Source organism: Eptatretus burgeri, chromosome 12, assembly GCF_056783735.1.
Source record: "Eptatretus burgeri isolate ZD-2024b chromosome 12, Ebu_testis_v1, whole genome shotgun sequence".
Classification (NCBI taxonomy): Eukaryota; Metazoa; Chordata; class Myxini; order Myxiniformes; family Myxinidae; genus Eptatretus; species Eptatretus burgeri.
In genome coordinates, this window is record NC_140972.1 from 36,942,367 (window position 1) to 36,962,754 (window position 20,388).

Genomic DNA, 20,388 nt, shown 5'->3' on the forward strand with positions numbered 1-20,388 from the left:
GCATACTGGTCTTAATGGCCGCACGTGGTGGCCCAAAGCCCCAATAAGTGACTTTACATTGGTCTTTCAATTTTTTTGTCCACTACTTGTATATTGAACAGTTTCAAATGGAGCACCTCACCACCATTAGGGCATATAAATTGCATCAGATGTGGCAATAAATGTGAATTGTTGCTCCCAGCTTGCCGACTTGATGAGAGAAGACGCTATTTGAATTTTTGCCACGTCCATCCCTACCCCATTTAGAATCCTGTGTGGGCACTGGCAACTTGCTAATTCAGTAAAAAAGAAGGAAGAAGAAGAAGAAGAAAAAAGGGTCATTGTGGAAGCTAAACTCTCACTCTAAAGCACTCTCACTATCTATTCATTCTGATTTACGGATGAACCAAGAAGTCACCCATGGCATTTCAGGGAAATCACTTCAATGAAAGGCAACTCTCTCCTGTTCCGAGACGATTATATATTTGTGCAAAATTTGCAAACATTTTACAACAGAAAAAAGACGACATGATGTCTTGAAGTTTTCAATTTAGTATGAAACGCCACAGGATGAAATGCAAACCTCCACAACTCTTTAATCAGGGGAAAATTGGGACTTTCACTGTGGTTTTTTTTAAAATCCATATAAAAAAAACAAGAAATATGTCATCAAAATTGTCACTGTTTGAGATAGTCATTTTGCAAACTCATGTTAGACGAAGGTATTAATTCAATCTCATATAAATAATCATACTCCTCATTGATGGGGATGAAGATGAAGTCCTTTTGGAAAATGTCTACCTTCCGTGTCCACGTTCTCACACGATGATGTCTGCGTTGAGACGGCCTGTAAACACAATGACCAGGTGTCAACATCCACAAAATATGACCAAATTTTATTTTTCCAAGGTAAATGATGAAAAAATAATAACTACTGTATATATATATATATATATATATATATATATATATATATATATATATATATATATATATATATATATATATAGTTCATGGAACACCTTACCCCACAGTCTCGAGAAAAAAGTACATGGGCGGGATCTGCAAGCGCTTGTAATATTTTGTAATATTTTGCTGAAATATTTTGTCCAAGTACAGGTATCCTTCAATTTACGAAAGGAATGCGTTCCTGGAGGACAGAACGTAAGCCAAAAACAATATCCCCCTTCCGCCACGTGGCGGGGGATAAAAAAGGTAAATCGAAAAGGTTTTTCCCATTATATTAAACTTAAAAATAGAGGATGCATTCCATACCCAAAATTTTCGGTCTCCCTAACGTAATATTGTCTTTCACTACAATGCAAGAAAATACTGTTACAAATAACACAAACAAAAACCTGAAAAAAAATTACCCCCGTGTGGGGGTGACAGTCATCTCTATAATACCACAAGTTCTCAATGTTCAGTTCAGGTAACCGCGAAACAGTCCAAACTAACCGTTTAGATGGAAATAGTTCACAGATACACTAGGATAATACTACTAATGACATAATTGATAAATATGTATTGTTCATTTAGTACCCGGATTAACACATCAGAATCAACAGTAAGTGCAATACGATGTTTTCCGGTCCGTCCACTCTCTGGGGACATTTCACTTCCGGTTGTAGAAAAAAACCGAAAAAATAGGCTTAGCTCTCGGAGATTATGATAATCCTGTGGATTATTCTTCACTGATTATAATGCAACTTTCATAATGAAAATTGGTCAAGTATTTATAGAGATATTGAGGTTTGAAAAATCGTTAGAGCTAGCAAATTCATTAATTATTAATTCCACAGAAGTTTCGTGACACTGCACAAAGTAACATGTCAGGTATGAAAAACATTTTGTATGCCAGATTCATGAATTATTAATTCATTAATTATGGAATGTACTCATTGATATATTAATCAGAAAGCCCGAAGCATGTAGCATAATTTATCACTTATCCCCTCATCCGGGATCCGTGGCTTCGCCCCACAGCCTGCAGCCCTATGTCCGCCGGTGATTATGTTAGATATCTGCACGATCAAGAGGAGCCTGCGAATTATCCCTGCTGATGCACTGAATTGATGCAATCGTTTGGCCAGAATATTCGTTGTCAAGATGTTGCGTGATTAAATCACCAATACAGTCACTCATATTTATACTGCCGACATACTTCTTAACAATCACCTTCGCCCCAGAAACCACAGTCAATCTGAACCACGCTGGCCACAACTCAGACGCCATGACCGGACTACTGCGCAGTTCTACTACGCAGTTTGGTTAAAGATGACTCGGCATTTTGGTGCGCGCGCACGAAATTATATTTTAAAAATAAATGCCGACGTTTACATTTCGGGTTTTGAAACTTTTGCACCTTCGGCGGAAACTGTATAAATATAAAAGGCTAAAAATGTGTTTTATATTTATATTTCATTTCTCCTTCCTTCCTTCTTTGCGAATCACATCGGCGTTTTTGGCCATCTTCCAGATCACGTGACGATCAAACGGGAAGGAAATTCAAAAATCTGTCCGGTTAGATACAACATTATATTTTTTACTATTATAATCAATAAACAGTTGCCGAATATCTTGTAGAATGGCAGACTAGATAGGTTTTGAAAATGGCGATTTTTATAACTTACGTGACCTCGTCCCTGACCTTGAACCTGGACAAAAGTTATATCGTTGTGCAACCTCATCGACCTCTAACCACATACTAAGTTTCATCAAGATCGGAAAGAAAAATTGTTGACGGACGTACGGACGGACATTTGGTCCGGCTTTATTGAGATGACCTAAAAACATGCATTAATAAATCCTACTTAATGTGAAATAAATACGAATTCTTAACCTTTTCAAGGTGTATGTAGTATGTACTCACCACAAATAGGCAATGACGGTGAGTTTCTCACCCTTCGCATTACGTTATATTATGGCCATATTCATGTTCAGCGTTATAGACTGCTGAGAACATTTTGCTTGGGTGGTAGCTGAGGTTGAGGAAGGTAAGGTCTCTTGCTAGACAATGGTGGAGGACTTCACAATGAGAGTTACAAGATGACAAACAAAGGTGGACTGGCGCTTGATGCTGTGCGAGATACGTCATTCAAGGCTGTGACGACGCTAACTGAAGGAGTGTAAGGCTGTTTGAAATTTTGTCCAAAGTGCTCCACTATAACATACAGTATTTGAATTTCGTTGGCATGAGAAATGCAAATGTAAATCGAAAAGCATGCCATTAAAAGTCTGTTTTGTTTTTGTATAAAAAGGTAAACAAAGCGTATGTAAAGCGAGGGATACCTGCACTGTGAAACCAAATTTTTTCGAAAGTGCCAATAAAGCGATTTGTAGTCTACATTGTTCAGTTATACTGTTGCAGTTCTGCAAAGTTGGCACTCCCCAAAGGCAATGGCACCCAACATATAGCTTTCCTGAGATGGTTGTTTCATTAGTATTCATTCAGTTTGCCCTTCCATAATGTCTCGTGGGTATATGGGTCAAGATGCATTGCATCGGGCTTTGAGATGGGTCTTTAATTCCATTTGCTATTCTTTCATCCATTATATTTTACTTTATTTTTCACACAAGCAAGCATGCACACCACAAACAGAATGGTGGCGTTAATAAAGGGTCTCATCAGCATAGTGTGCCATTTCCCTGTTCAACCTGCGTGCCTTTCTTCGATGGATGTTTCATCTCAGACCCTCACCGTACTCACCACGGCACTACAACATTTGTACAAATCACACCTCCTTAAAATCCCCACAGTAACCTACACTCGATCTCTTTGCCACAACTGCTACAACCACTTTAGTCTCCTCACAACCGCTTCAACCACCCCAACCCTTCAACGTCCTTACTACAAACACCATAGTTCTTCACCCACCTCATTACAAACGTGACAAGGCACCGCGACCAGTCAGCACCCCGGCTCACTGCCGGTATTTGAGATGCCGTGGAACGGAGCACATTATGAATCTGAGCATTTTGGCATGCAGCTCAAAACGCAAGTATGCGTTGGGGTCAGTTCAACGTCGTCTGGGTAGCCATGGCATTCCGGGAAATAGTGACCCTCATTTGGGGCCCAGCACATGTTCATGGCGAGAGAGCGCTCCCCAAAAACTGGGCCCTATGTTAATCTCAGAGCTCATTTGCATGGCCAAGTCTGGAGGTAAATGAGGCCATTTTCGGCTTCGGAGTCTGGTGGGGTGGGGCTACTTCTCAGGGGGCATCTGCGTGCCAATAGGAGTGCTTGGATATGACTACAGAGCATTTTGATCTGATTTTTGGCTCCTTCTTCGCACAGGCTCAATAAAATAGCTGCAGAAGAGCCGAGGCATTCAGTCAGCGAGTCATTGCCGAGAAGTTACCGAATCATTGCCAAGTAGTCGCCGCCGAGTCATTGCCGAGGATTCGCCGAGTCATTGCCAAGTAGTTGCAGAGTCATTGCGAAGGAGTCGTCGAGTCATTGGCATTCTGCTTCAGCTTCGTTCCGCAGCCAATCTTCGTTAGCATTTACATTTACAGACTCTCACACACCATGTTAAGCTATTATCTCAAGTTCTGTCTCTCTATCCTCAAGTTCTGCAATTAAAATCCTTCCTCATGTCCAATGGCTTAATTTCCTGTCATCAATTTGGTTTCAGACCAGGTCACTCAACCTTGGACATGCTACTTCTGCTTTCCCAACAATAGATGGAGGTCCTAAATACCAAACATGAGATCACAGCCATCTCCCGAGACATATCGTGAGCTTTCAATATGGTCTGGAATCCTGCACTGCTTCTTATGGTATCCCAGGCAATCTCCTCTCTTCTTATGGTTACAAAAACTAGTACGTGGCCGTATGTGCAAAAAAAAAAAAAAAAAAAAAAAAAAAAACTTTCAAACCGCAAGCCACAAACAAATACACAGGCCGTTCCTTCGCTCTCGCGTGCCCGTACGTGCATGCCCGTACGTGCAAACCAAAAAAAAAAACTTTCAAACCGTGAGCCAGAAACAACCACACAGGCCGTTCCTTCACTCTCGTGTGCCCGTACATGCAAACCCCCCCAAAAACAACAAAAAACACTTTCAAACAACCACACAGACCGTTCCTTCGCTCTCGTAAACGACGACTGGATTTGGGCATTGTGTTTATTTATCAATGCGCATAAGAAATCGAGAAATTATTAGAATACATTGTCATCACTATCCGGAAGTGGTGCGTGCCCGTACGGAATGTTCACATGCATTCCACGAATTATCGCTTGCATTGAAGTAACAAGTGCTGTGATACTTACACACACAGAGTTAATTAAAATCCAAATTAAAATCAAGTTTACCTCCCTGTCTTTGCTTGCCATGGTATTCGCTGCCATTGACCATTGCCACTCCTACGCCACGGTAACTAAGGCACCGATCCGCATCGTAACCGGCATGGCACGTGACGTCATCGTCGGCCGGCCGAGTACCGGCCTACGCAGCCACGCCTATGCAGCAACGTGTCCTTTCATTGGTTGGTAAATAAATAGCCATAACTTGGGAAGCACTTGTCCGATTCATATCAAACCTTGAAAAGGCACATCCACAGGGCCCCAGCAATATACCTGGCAAGTTTCAATTAGATTGGACCAGTGGTTGTCGAGAAACAGCGGTCACAAACACAGACAGACACACACACAGACACAGATACAGACACAGACACAGACACAGACGATGCTGGAATTATAGATAGATGAATGTATGTTACAACTAGTCTAATAATATTTTTTATAAAGCATTGCAATGAAGTCTGATCCAAATAATTTTAAAGCAATATATGTATTTGTATATTGTAATCAGTAAAAAAAGTGTGGTAGATAAAACATTAGAAAGGAAATAACTTGCACCAAAAACTTTAACATTTTCACGCTCACGCTGACGCTGACGCTCACGACGGGGGTATCGCTATAGCTCTCTGTTCTTCAAACAGGCGAGCTAAAAATGAAACTCTCTTCTGATGGTATCCAAGGCAATCTCCACTCGTTGCTCGTGGACTCCACTCTCCTGCCACAGTCAACGCGTGGCTCTAATTGGAATTGTCTCTCCTTCTCTCTTCCCGTCCAGGGTGTAGTTCCTCAAGGCAGTGCTTTTTCTGGTTTTCATCAATGATCTGTCAGATTCACTGGAAAATCCTCGTTATTTCTTTGCTGATGACTCCACCCTCTACCGTACTACCTCTCATCACTCTGATCGGCAGGCCGCATCCTCTTCACTCTCTTCAGATCTGGATAAAATCACAAGCTGATCAACGACTTCGAATACACCTTTAAATCCTGACAAATCTCACACCCTCACCATGTCTCTCCGAAAGGACCGTCTGGAACCGCACTCCTCCTCCCCCACCCCACCCCCATCTACTTGTTCAACAATACCCTTGAAGCTCAAGCTCATCTCAAGCTCAAGCTCAAGCTCAAGCTCAAAATATCATCTGAGCTCAAGCGTTTGGACATCGGGATTGCACTCTCTCTGAGGTTCGGAGACCGGATTGCGGCGAGATAATGGTGGGTGGTTACACCTACTATTGGTCTGGTTGCTCTGATGGTTACCATACCCAAGGAGTTGCTGTAGCTGTGTCCAATAAGCTGACCCCAATGATAATTGAGGTAACACCGGTCAACGAGCGTATTATGAGATTAAGGATTCGTCACTCCTTAGGTGTCATTTCCCTGGTCTCTGTTTATGCTCCGACTGAGGCGAGTGATCTCACCGTGAAGGATGCATTCTACGCCACACTCGAGTTTGTGGTTGATCAGTGCCCCAGACGAGATACACTTCTAGTCTTGGGGGATTTCAATGCATCGACTGGAACTGATAGGGATGGTTATGAGGTGTGTGTTGGTCCCCATGGGTCAGGAACTATGAACCAGAATAGCACTAAGTTCCTTGACTTTGCAAGAAGTCATGGACTTAGAGTGGCTGGTTCATGGTTTCAGCGCCCACAAGCTCATCGCTGGACTTGGTATTCCAACGCTGGCGGTGTGGCAAAGGAGATTGACCATGTCCTCATTGACGGTCGTTGGAGGATGATCTAGAACTGCAGGGTCTACCGGAGTGCTCAGTTCCTCAATACTGACCACAGGCTTGTTGTAGCAACTCTAAAGCTGCACCTTAAATCCTGGAGAATGGTACCACCCCAGCCTAGGCTGAATGTTGCCAAGCTCAGGGATGAGAGAGTAGCTGAGGAGTTTGCGAACAGGCTGAGTGGACACTTGGGGGGTCTGGGTGCTTTGGGGGGTCCTGAAGAGTTGTGGAGCGCCTTCAAGACCACCATCCTTGATGTTGCCGGTGGATGCCTTGGAGTTCACCGCAGGGCAAAGAAGAATTTTGTCTCTCAAGGGACACTGGATACCATTGACCAGAGTCGCAGCGCCAGGCTGAATGGCAGAGCTGAGCTGTTCAGGGAGCTGAGGCGTAAAACTGTACGTGCACTGAGGGTGGACAAGGAGGCCTATGTGCGAGGAATCTGTGAGGGGGTAGAGAATCACCTGTGGACAGGTGATTCTCGTCCCGCTTACAGGGGAATTTGCGCATTACGTTCATCCAAGCCCATCCCTCGGAGCACTGCAGTTCGAGCAGAGAGTGGTAGGCTCTTGACAGAGGAGTCTGAAGTGAAGGCCCGCTGGGCCGGTTACTTTGAGCGGTTGTACCAGGCTGATCCCCCAGCTGTCGAGTTGGACGTCAAGGTTGTTACAATCCCTGTTGCTGACCCTCGAATCAACTGTGGTCCACCTTCGCTTGTGGAAACACGGGCTGCGGTGAACCAGTTGAAACGGGGCAAAGCTCCAGGGATCTGTGGCATCCATGCCGAACTTCTCAAGGCTGGTGGAAATGCTGCACTCGTGTCGTTGCATGCAGTTTTGTGCTCTGCCTGGAACACAGGCATCATCCCAACTGACTGGAAGAGGGGCCTTGTTGTCCCTCTCTGGAAAGGGAAGGGTGATCGCCAAGACTGCAACAACTACCGAGGGGTGACGCTGCTCTCAGTGCCGGGCAAGGTCTTTGCTCGGATAATACTTGATAGGGTTCGCCACCATCTGCTTGAGCACCAGCGTCCAGAACAGTCAGGCTTTACACCAAAGAGGTCAACGATTGACCGTATCCTTGCACTTCGCGTCCTCACCGAACGCAGACGAGAGTTTCGGCAGGGGCTGCTTGCAGCCTATGTTGATCTCTGTAAAGCGTTCGATTCAGTGAATCGGGATGTCCTCTGGAGGATTCTTGGTCTTCGTGGGGTGCCACCAAAACTGATCGATCTGATGTCTGAACTCTACTCTGGTACTGAGAGTGCTGTGAAGTGTGGTGGTACCATCTCTGACTTATTTCCAGTTGTTACTGGAGTTCGTCAGGGATGTGTACTTGCCCCCACACTTTTCAGCACTTGTATGGACTGGATTTTAGGGAGGATGTCGGAGAGATCAAGTTGCGGTGCATCATTTGGGAATGTCAAGATCTCGGACCTTGATTTTGCAGATGATGCAGTCATCTTTGCGGAGACTTTAGACATCCTCTTGGGGGCCCTCGAGGTGCTGAATGAGGAGTCGGAGCCATTGGGATTACGGGTTTCTTGGGTCAAAACTAAGATCCAGGCTTTCGGTGACATCTTGGATGCTGCTGTCCTGTCTGTGTCTGTTTGTGGTGAGGATGTTGAGGTCGTGGAGAGATTCACTTACCTTGGCAGTGATATTCATGTCTCTGCTGGCTGCGAGTCAGAGGTCAATAGACGTCTGGGTCGGGCCTGGGGAGACATGGATTCACTGGATCATGGGGTGTGGCGCTGCCGGTACCTGTGCGGGAGGACGAAAGTCCGAGTCTTCAGGTCCTTGGTACTTCCAGTCTTGCTCTATGGGTGCGAGACTTGGACTCTGACCAAGGATCTGAGATGGAGACTTAATTCCTTTGGTACCCGGTCTCCTCGGAGAATCCTTGGCTATCGCTGGTCGGATTTTGTGTCCAACGAACGGTTGCTGAGAGAGACTCGGATGAGATTTGTTACCTGCATAGTCCGTGAGCGTCAGTTGCGGCTGTATGGACATGTGGCTCGTTTTCCTGACGCTGATCCTGCTCACCAGATTCTCTCAGCGAGGGAGTCTCATGAGTGGAGGAGGCCAGTGGGCCGACCACGTGCCTCGTGGTTGCAACAGATTGACCATCATCTCAAGGAGATGTGGATGGGCCTGGCATCTGCCTGGGGGATGGCCAGACGGAGGACCCTGGAGTACCGGCGGAAAGTGGACGCAGCGAGGCGCTGTTCTGGCACATGCTCCCATACCTGACCTGACCCTTGAAGAAGTCCTCTCATTAAAGCTTTTGGGTCTCACTATCTGCCACATCTCCAAGCTGGCCTCCAAACTCGTTGCCGACTGGGCATTCTGTCGTGCAAAGTCCTTCTTTGGCAGAGCTGAGCTTCTAACCACTTACAAAGCCTTCATCTGCAGTCTGATGGAGTACAGCTCCCCCTTCTGGGATGGTGCTCCTGCCTCACACCAAGCTCGACTTCACGCTGTGGAAACCAAGGCTTTTAAGATCATTGGTATCTCCCGCGATGAAGCTGAGTCTTTGGGTCACTTACTCTCTCACCGGAGGAAGGTCGGTGGTCTTTCTGTCTTTTTACCGTTTCCACTCCAGCTTTGCCCCTCCTGCTCTGTCTGTGACCAGTCCCCCATCTATTTCCTCAGGGCACTCAAGATCCACCAAAACCCCCCTTCTGGCGAAACTATCAAAATCAAGAATCATTGCTCACTTTCACTCTTTTATTCCTCTTTTTCCCACTTCTGGAACAAACTCCCACACTCTCTTCAATCCCACTCCTCCATCCAGATCTTCAAAACAGCTGCTCACCACCATCTCATATCTTACCCCATCCCAAATCTTGACCTTTACAACTGCCGTTAACCCACCCCAAACCCACCTCCTTCAAATTCCCTGTTTTCCTTCCTGAAAGTCCTTGTAGTACCATCTTGTTTCCCCATGCAACCCAACCCTATCCCTCTCCCTTCCACAGATATCCTCTATTGTCTTTGTTCCCCATTATTTTATGCTTCCCTCTCCCACCCCTCGTCTCCTGCCTTGTTATATGTTTCTGTGTATTAGCTCTTACACGAGCCTCAAACTGGTATACAAAAAAACAAAACAAAACAAACAAAAAAAAAACGGACCCTCTCTTAACCTACTTCTCTTAAAATGCAGTTTGCGTTTCTTTCCCGCTACATTCTCCTCTTTTCCTGTTCATTCATTCCCTTGGTTAATGTGTCTGCCTGCTGCCTCAATGCACTACTGTCAGTTTGTTGTCCTACCCTCTGTCACCTTGTTCTTCGAAGAGCCTAGATTTTGTATTAAAAAGTACACTCATGCAGCTGTGAAGGTTAGGATGGCCAAAATAATTACTTCCATGTTTGCTCTACAATCACAACCCTCCCTCTTGCCCTCCACCCTTGGTCCTTTCATCAGTTAAAGAAAGAAGACACTGAAGAGTAATGGGATATTCACATACGTGAGAGATGCAAGGTGTTCTGGAACAACTCTCTCAGTCTGCAGCAGTCTCTTATAGAAAAAAGTGCTGAATATATGCACTCTTTCGGCATCCTTTTTTCCCAGTTTTTCCATCACAAGGTACCTTCAAAAGAGGAGATCTTGTTAATATCCATTCAGTTACTGTTGTTTTCATTCATCAAGCTGTCTGACATTTATCTATATGACTTCTGATGTTTGCTTTTTCATTCCCCTCTTAAACATGCCATCGTTCCCTGAGCTCATCTCCAAAAACTGCCACCCTCCTGCTACTATACCACCCTCCAACCCCAATCCTCTACCAACCCCTTCCCAATCCAAAGAAAATATTTTACTTGAGGTAGAAGTCAATAATAATGTCATTGAGAAATTCGCCAGGCTCCAGACACAGCAGATCATCCGTACTGACACCAATACCCCCCTTATTAGGAGGAGGAGGGTAAATAAACAACCTAGAAGGGGGGAGAAGAAAGATTTCTGGGTTCAATTGCAGGATATTAGCAGTGGACCAGAACTTCACAGTGTATATCTTCATTTCCAATAACTATTTTCCACAGTGAGCCCATATACAAATGTAGTGGAGTAATTTAACTGTCACTTATCCCAGTATTGCAAGTTAAAACAAGCAAAATCCTTGAGCAAAGTCAGTCTTCAGATAGTAGGAGGCAATTCATCTTTGTTTATTTGATGATGTATGAAAGAAGATAACTCTGACCTACGGACAGGAACAGCAGGCCGTGGAGGTTCTGGGGGTCCATATAGGGAGAGGTTCCCTGGAGGATGGAGTTGTAAAACAGATGATGGCCATGGAGGCTGCAGAGGACAAAAAGTAGAAAAAGATAAAACAAGAAAGGAAAAGAAAAGTACAGTGCCTTCAGAAAGTATTCACAGCCCTCGACTTTTGTCACATTTTGTTGTGTTACAGCCTAAAATTAAAATGGATTATATTAAATGTTTTTGTCACCGATTGACACAAAATACCCCATAATGAAAAAGTGAAAACATTTTAGATTTTTTTTTTTTTTTTTTTTTTTTTTTTGTATACCTTGGTCGAGGCTCGTATGAGAGCTAACACACAACTCACAGCAAGGAGGCATGAGACAAGAGGGGCGGGAGTGGAAGGGACAAAACATTGGGGAACAGACACAGGTGAACTGTGGAAGGGAGAGGGATGGGGATGGGACGGGGAACATGCCGGTGGGGAAGATGGACATTAAAGGGACTTTCAGGAAGGAAAGCAGGAGAATTGAAGGAAGTGGGCTTGGGTGGATTATCGGGGGTAGAAAAGATCGAGGATTTGGATGGGGGAAGATAAGAGGTGGTGGTGAACAGCTGTTTTGAAAGCCTGGAGGGAAGAATGGGAAAGAATAGAGTGAGGAAGTTTATTCCAAAGGCGGGAAAAAAGAGGAATGAAAGAGTGAAGATGAGCAGTGATTCGTGATTTTGGTAGTTTTACCAGAAGGGGGTTGTTGGCGGACCTTGAGCGCCCTGTGGAAATGTGGTTGGGACAAATCACAGAGAGAGCAGGGGGGCAAGGCTGGAGAGGAGTCGGTAGAAGACAGAAAGACCACCGACCAACCTGCGGTGATTGAGTGAGAGGCCCAAAGACTCAGCTTCATTGCGGGAGATGCCAATGATCTTAAAAGCCCTGGTTTCGACAGCGTGAAGTCGAGAAAGGTGGGAGGCAGGAGCACCAGCCCAGAGGGGAGAGCAGTACTCCATCAGGCTACGGACAAAAGCTTTGTAAGTGGTCAGGAGCTCAAGAGGGCCGAGGAAGGACTTTGCACGACGGAGGATTCCCAGTCGGCGACTGGCTTTTGAGGCAAGGTTGGAAATGTGACTTTCCCAGGAAAGGTCATGGCAGATAGTGAGACCCAGAAGCTTGAAAGAAAAGACTTCTTCCAGAGGATTGTTGAGAAAGTGGATGGGGGGGTTTTGTAAACGGTCCTTTCGAAGAGACATAGTGAGAGTGTGAGATTTGTCTGGATTGAAAGACATGTTCCACGTGTTGGACCAGTTTGTGATTTTATCCAGATCTGCAGTGAGCGAAGAAGCTGCTGCTTGCCGGTCTGAGGGATGACAGATGGTACGGCAGAGGGTGGAGTCATCGGCAAAGAGAAATAGAGGATTTCTACAGTTTTTTTCTAGTTTTTCTACAGTTTTCTACATATTTCTACAGTTTTTGAAATATTTTTTTTTTGTTGAAATTTTTTTTATTACAAATTTATGGAAAAAGTTTTAGATGTTTTTACAAATTTATTGAAAATTAAACAAAGGAATAATTAATTTACATCGGTATTCACCCACCTCCCCCCCAAGTCAATAATTTGTAGAAGTGCCTTTGGCAGTGATTACAGCTTCAAGTCTTCTTGGGTATGTTTGTATCAGCTTTACACATCTGGATTTTGGGAGTTTCTCCCATTCTTCTTTTCTGATTTGCTCAAGCTCTGTCAAGTTGGATGGGGAGCATCAGTGTTCAGGAATCTTCGAGTCTTTCCACAGATTCTCATCTCAATGGGATTCAAGTCTGGGCTTTGGCTGGGCCACTCGAGGACTTCACATTCTTGTTCTGAAGCAATTCCAGTGTTGCTTTGGCTGGATGCTTGGGGTCATAGTCCTGGTGGAATGTAAATCTTCACAGCAGTCTGAGGTGTTTTGCATTCTGAAGCAGGTTATCCTCAATGATTTGCCTGTATTTGGCTCCATTCATTGTTCCCCTCTATCCTTACAAGTCTCCCAATCCCTGTTGCTGAAAAGCATTCCCATAGTGTGATGCTGCCACCATCATGCATCATGGTAGGGGCGGTGTTAGATACGTGATGAGCTGTGCTCAGTTTCCATCAGATTTGCACTTTACATTCAGGCCAAAGAGTTCAATTTTCGTCTCATCAGAACACAGAATCTTTTACCTCATGCTCTCAGAGTATTTCACGTACCTTTTTGAAAACTCCAGGCATGCTGTCATGTGCCTTTTTCTCAGGAGTGGCTTCCACCTGGCCACTCTCCAATAAAGCCTACATTTTTGAAGTGCTGCAGAGACTGTTGTCCTTCCGGCAGGTTCTCCCATCGCAACCAAGGAGCTCTGTAGTTCTGTCAGATGGCCAGCCCGAGGAAGAGTCTGGGTAGTTCCATATTCTTTTCATTTTCTAATGATTGAGAGCTCAATGTGCTCTTGGGAACTTTCAACATTCTAGAAATTGTTTTATATCCTTCCCTAGATCTATGCTTCCTCAGAATTATATCTCAGAGTTTTATAGACAGTTAGTTCCTTGGACTTCATGGTGAGTTTCTGCTCTGACTTGCACTGTCAACTGTGGGACCTTATATAGAAAAGTGCGTTTCTTGATAAACCATGTCCTATCAATTGAATGAGCCACAGGTGGACTCCAATCAAGTTATTAAGACATTTCAAGGATGATCAAAGGAAATTGGATGCACTGAGCTCAATTTGGAGTGTTATAGCAAAGGGGTTGAAGACTTATTGACTCAAGACATTTTAGCTTTTCATTTTTGATTCATTTGCAAAAATTTCTGAAACAAAAATTCCACTTTGACATGATGGAGTATTTTGTGAAGATCAGTGACAAAAAAAAAACAGAAAAATCTTAATTCAAAACATTATAAATTCAGGCTGTAACACAACAAAATGTGAAAACGTCAAGGGGTGTGAATACTTTCTGAAGGCAATGTCAGAAAAGAAAAGATAAAATTTGTACAACATTTCAACATACCCTTTGTCCACTCCCTCTGGAAAGCTGTGGCCGCAAGCCTTGGTATCTATGCTGTATGTAGGGTCCATGGGGAAAGTGAGAATATGAAGCACAGACTTGAGTGTTCAGGGCTTGAGCATCAAATTCTCTTTGTATATGTGTCCCATGAAGTTGGATTCTTTGCTGCACAGGATCTAAAAAAAAGGATGATATGAGAGTGAGTAGAAGACGTCTGTCACACTGAATAGTAGAAACTGTGAATGCGTCAACAGAGATAGAATACAATGATAAGGCATGGCATATTATAAAACACATAAAACAACATGGCAAAGTCCCTGAACTGCAAATACTGGTTATTCTTGAACCTGGCTTTTTACAACAGTCTTGCAAACAAAAACACTCAAATTACTTTCAAGGGAATTACTATTCTCTGATTGGAATGTCAGGAAAAGCTGATGTGGCTCAATAATGAGCTACAATAAGAACACAATCAACCACCCCACCTGGTGAGATGTACATACGATACCAGTCAAAACACTGTGGTCGACCTAATGCCATCAGGGCAACTTGAGAAATACGAAAAGGCTACCTGTGAAAAGGCACCCCTCATCAAAAATATCCTCATCGAAAAGGAGGAAAAGCCAGTAAATAAATAAATAAACAAGAAAAAAATTCATTTACTTTCTAACGATTAATGTTGCTTTGGAAAATTATGCTTATGAAAATAAATAAAAGCACAAAAGTTCAATCATGAGAAAAAAAGGACATAGGCAGGGTCTGCGAGCAGCAAATTTGTCCAGGTGATGTAAAATGCCAGAACATTTTGTCCCAAGTACTGCTAAACGGTAGGTTTTTGAAAGTGCCACGACGTCGATTTTTGATCTCCCATGTTTAAGTATAAAATTCAATTGAACTAAAATCGAGGTTTCAAAGGTTGTATAAATTTTTTTTGGAAGTTTACCGCCATTTATGCAGCATCTTTTATACCGCCTTATTTAACACATGAAATTGATTATTCACACTTGTTGTTTGTGTCCTATTATGATTTCCTTGAAAACAGTAGGTTTCCTGTTTAGGATGATTTTCATTTTTTGTTTTACTGTCAGACAGGCAAGACAGACTAATAAAATCACCTCAATCTGCGCATGCACGACCAGGACAGGATGCCATTAAAAAAATAAAAAGCACCACAGGGACTTTCAGGAAGGAAAACAGGGAATTTGAAGGAGGTGAGTTTGGGATGGATTAACGGGGATAGAAAAGATCAAGATTTTCGATGGGGAAAGATATGAGATGGTGGTGAACAGCTGTTTTGAAGACCTGGATGGAGGAGTGGGATTGAAGAGAGTGTGAGGGTTTGTTCCGGGGTGGGAAGAAAAGAATGAAAGAGTGAAGGTGAGCGGTGATTCTTGATTTTGGCAGTTTCACCAGAAGGGGTTTTTGGCAGACCTTGAGCACCCTGAGGGGGCAGGCCACAGACATATCACAGACAGAGCAGGGGGGGGGCAGGCCAGAGAGCAGATGGTAGAAGACAGAAAGACCACTGACCTGCCTCTGGTGAGAGAGTGAGAGACCCAAAGACTGAGTTTCATCATGGGAGATACCAATGATCCTAAAAGCCTTGGTTTCTACAGTGTGAAGTTGAGCTCGGTGTGAGGCAGGAACACCATCCCAGAAGGGAGAGCTGTACTCCATCAGATTGCAGATGAAGGCTTTGTAAGTGGTTAGAAGCTCAGCTGTGCCAAGGAAGGATTTTGCACAACAAAGGATGCCCAGTCGGTGATTGGATTTGGAGGCCAGCTTGGAGATGGGGCTTTCCAAGGAAAGATCGTGGCAGATATTGAGACCCAAAAGCTTGAATGAAAGGACTTCTTCAAGGGGATTGTTGAGAAAGTAGATGGAGTGGTTGTCTAGACGGTCTTTCCGGAGAGACATGTTGAGGATGAGAGATTTGTCAGGATTGAAAGACATATTCCAAGTGTTTGACCAGCTTGTGATTTTATCCAGATCTGCAGTGAGCGAAGAAGCTGCTGCTTGCCGGTCTGAGGGATGACCGATGGTACGGCAGAGGGTGGAGTCATCAGCAAAGAGATAAAGAGGATTTTGCAGGGAATCTTTGGACTGCAGGGAAGATAAAGAGGACTTTGCAGGGAATTAACAGATTGGACGCAGTGACGCGCTGTTCTGGCACATGCTCCCATACCTGACCTGACCTGAGAGATCATTGATGAAAACCAGAAAAAGCACAAGGCCATAAACACTGCCATCAGGAACGCCAGCCTGGATGGGAAGAGGAGATGAGAGAATTCCATTAAGAGCCACGCGTTCACTGCAACAGTAGAGGAAGTCCGCAAGCCATAAGTGGAGATTGCGTTGGATAACATAAGAAGAGAGTTTGGTGAGCAGTGCAGTATGTGAGACAGTTTTGAAACCTTGCGATATGTCCAGGGAGATGGCTCTGAATTCATGTTTGGCATTTAAGACCTCCATCCATTGTTGGGAAAGCAGAAGTAGCATGTCAAGGGTAGAGTGACCTGGTCTAAATCCATATTAATGATTGGAAATCAAGCCATTGGAGAAAAGTAAGGATTTGAAGTCGGAAGCAATGATGGATTCCATGACCTTGCTGATTATTGGGAGCAGGCTGATTGGTCTGTAGTTGCAGGGATCAGTTTTTGCACCTTGTTTATGCAGAGCAGTTATGTTTGCTGATTTCCAAGCAGATGACAGATGACCTTGAGAAAATGAGAGGGTGAATGGAACACAGAGAGGGTGAGCAAGAGCAGCAGAGCAGGTTTTTAGAACACGAGGGCTGATGCCACCTGGACCGGTTGCAGAAGGTTTGATAGCAAGCTCTCCACCTTGTCAGAAGAAAAGGATGCATAGTCCAGGAACAGCTGGGTGTGACTGCATAAAGTGGGTACAGAAAGCAATGGGTTTGGGACACAAGATTTCGAAGTAAACACAGAGTTGAGGCATTTAGCCTTTTTGCGTGCAGTGTTCGCTGTGCAGCATTTGAGGTACGAGAGAGGATGGAGGGGGAATACACCAGAAACGGACTTAACTTGACGCCACCAGGATTTGGAGGAGGGAAACAGGTTTGAGAGTTCTCGGAACACACAATAAACACCGTGGCAACAAAGTAAAGTCAAAACGTGACAAACAAAGAGCGGAAACTTATATTTGAGAAAGTCGGCAGGGACCCCTTGGAGAGAACCAACTGTCGCCTCAAAAACTGGAACCGGAAGATTTGCCTAAATCAGAGCCAAAGCACCACTAAACTACAGGCTCGTGTCCCAATTCATGTTCAAAATATAACATAAAATTAAAATGAAGTTGTTTATCGATCTTAAATCGAAGTTTGTAGACAGACAGCCACAGACAGAAGCCAAAATGAACCTTTTGCTTCACCCCTTTTACATTTCTTGCACACAGGGTAATACAATATATATATATATATATATATATATATATATAAATCATGAGTATGAAAAGCAAGAAAATAATGTTGACGTAAAATAATTACAAAACAATGCAAATAATTTCATTGTATTCATCTCACCATCCAGTTTTCTCTTCCACTGACCAACTCGATGGAGGAGTGAAGAAGAGGCCAAATCATATCTGACCCTCAAGCGCTTATTGTCCACCATCATTGTCGATATAGTCTACAGTACAAGGTAAAAGAGCAACAAAATCAGGTGAAATGACAACAGTTACAACAGCAAAGAAAAGAAAAGAAAATCAAATGTTAAGGGTCAAATGAGAATCTCTTTCCTCTTTGCACAATAAACTTCTGCACTGTTGACAAAATAACAGACATTGTATTTACGAACCATAATTTATTATTGATCAAAAAATATACTCGAAGAAGGATATGAACATCAAATTTGAGAGGATGATCATAAGAAAACAGTAATTTTAGGAGAAATTTTTGTGCTTCGGGAACCACTGCAGCATGAGCTACATTTCATATTTGAATGTGGTTTTGGTTTTTTTCAGGTTTTAATTTGGAAAATATTGGGGGATGAGGCCAAATTCAAAATTCCTGCACTAATCTATGGGGGCACTCCATCAACAGCATAGCCATGCCTCGGTAATGAAACACCCAGAAAACTGAATTCATACTTGAATTCCAATCACATACGAAATTCCTGGACACACAGACTTGTTTAAATGTTCACGACTCCAGCGTCAGAAAATTCCCAAATAAAAATGCATGTAGTTTATGCATTGATCTTGTGCTCATGGAGAAGTTTGCATAAAAATCACACAAGCACTAGAACGGCACTCGGTAGAGCGCATACCTCTGCCGGGCTGAACAGTTTACCTTTTGTATCACACTGATAGGCCGAATCTGCATCTGAACCTGAACCAAAATCGAATCAGCTGGTTACTGTCACCTACCCAAATCATCCACCAAGTTTTGTCATAATCAGTCTACAACTTTTTGAAACATCGCGCTGTATATCATTTTGGCCCCCTCTCTCAATGGTGAATAATCACCAAAGAAAGGAGAATCGATCTATTTGATTTTGGTGAAAATCCAGATCCGGAACCAGATCTTCACCAAAATAGAATCAATTCGTCCGTCACACACCCAAACAGTCCACCAAATTTCGTCCAAATCAATCCATAACATTTTGAGACATCCTGCTCACAGACAGACAGACAGACAGACACCAGACAGGGGTGAAAACATCACCCCCCTCCACCTTGGGTGGCAAAGGTAATTACAAGAATATGAGCAAACTGCAAATACACATAGAAAATGAGATTTGAACCTAGATTCCCAAATCATGAGCCAAATGATGATAATAAACAGGCCAACAATCAACAATGAACAGAGTTAAAAAGGCAGAAGGAAATATATTATGAGGGAGGTCACTTCAATTCATCTGCTTACCTTTCTCTTCCTTTCTTTCTGCGGAGTTGTTTCACTTCCCTTTTTCACCGATCTCCACCTCCCTCCAACTACTTCCCCTCTTTGACTTTCTTCTCCTTTTTTAGCCAGAGTATCTTCAATGTCTCCTTTTGCTTGTGCCAGTCTTTCTTTTTCATCTGTCAAACACCGACTTTCTGCTTGATTTTCAACTCTTTCTTCCTCCTCCTGTCCTGGGAAAGCTTTGGGGCAATCAATTTCATTGTCCTCATCAAAACTATCTGCTGCTTTTACACAGTCCTCATCATTTTCTTCTCCATCAAAATCTGAAAAGCTTTCTCCTTCACTGTCATCCTCTCCTTCAGAATGACTGACTCTCTCCTTTGCAATCTCTTCATCTTCCTCTTCTTCCTCATAATCCTCTTCATCCTCATAATCATCCTCCTCACAGTCATGTTCACATGCCTCACCACGCAGACAGCGCTCACAATTTAACCTTTCATTTTCTAAATCTGCTTCATCTTCTAAGACCTCTTCTCCTTCTTCTTCCTCCTCTCCTTCATATTCATCAAAACACTCTTGCTCATCTTCTACTTCATCCTCTTCTGCATCATCTTCACAATCCTCTTCACAGCATTCTTCACAACTACCATCATCACAACCACTGCAACCAATCATTTCTTCTCCAGCTTCAAAATCTTCTTCCAAGTCTTCCTCTTCTTCATCACATTCTTCTTCATCTTGCTCCAACTCTCTCTCATCCAAAAGTGAGGTGTTCTTCATTCCAGTAACTTCTGTCTCCTCCTCTTCATTTTCATCTCCACTTGAGAGGACAACTGCAAAAATAAAACAACAAATATCTACTGTGTCTATACAACACAACACAACACAACAGTAGAAGGAGGCAAGAGGGTTGTTCGCAGAGGAAATACTGTCTTCGGAGCTAAAAGTAACCACATTGTTCACTCTGAGCTGGAAAAGTTGTGTCGTTGGCTGAGCCACAGCGACCCAGACACCTTCAACAGGTAGCTTGCAGTCACGAGCTGTGCAAACACGCATTCCACGATCCTGATTTACATGATGGTTACGCCTTGAGGAGACGGGACATGCTCTCCAATAGTATTTCATCCGACCATCTTCTTTTTGTGTCCCTTCCCTCCGAGCTTTCTGCACTCTTGCTTGTGCCTGCTCAAGGCATAGTAAGAAGTTGGTCAGCCCGTTTCTGTTTTAGTGATAAGTGGGTGTCCTTCCAGCCACGATGATTCCTTCCCCCCTTCTTACTTGCTCTTGAATTCC

General features: G+C 43.7%; 1 protein-coding gene across 1 annotated transcript in view; it reads right to left on the bottom strand.

Annotated features, from left to right (window-relative positions):
- Window positions 1-20,388, bottom strand: part of LOC147015425 (uncharacterized) — an 80,361-nt gene that overhangs the window by 21,357 nt on the left and 38,616 nt on the right. The window contains exons 5-11 of the mRNA XM_085850163.1: window positions 19,117-19,928; window positions 17,773-17,878; window positions 14,232-14,404; window positions 11,216-11,313; window positions 10,836-10,952; window positions 10,484-10,606; window positions 734-826 (exon numbers count right to left, since the gene is read on the bottom strand). Coding sequence (XP_085706289.1) covers window positions 734-826; window positions 10,484-10,606; window positions 10,836-10,952; window positions 11,216-11,313; window positions 14,232-14,404; window positions 17,773-17,878; window positions 19,117-19,928 — 1,522 coding nt within the window. The remainder of the gene's footprint in view (window positions 1-733; window positions 827-10,483; window positions 10,607-10,835; window positions 10,953-11,215; window positions 11,314-14,231; window positions 14,405-17,772; window positions 17,879-19,116; window positions 19,929-20,388) is intronic.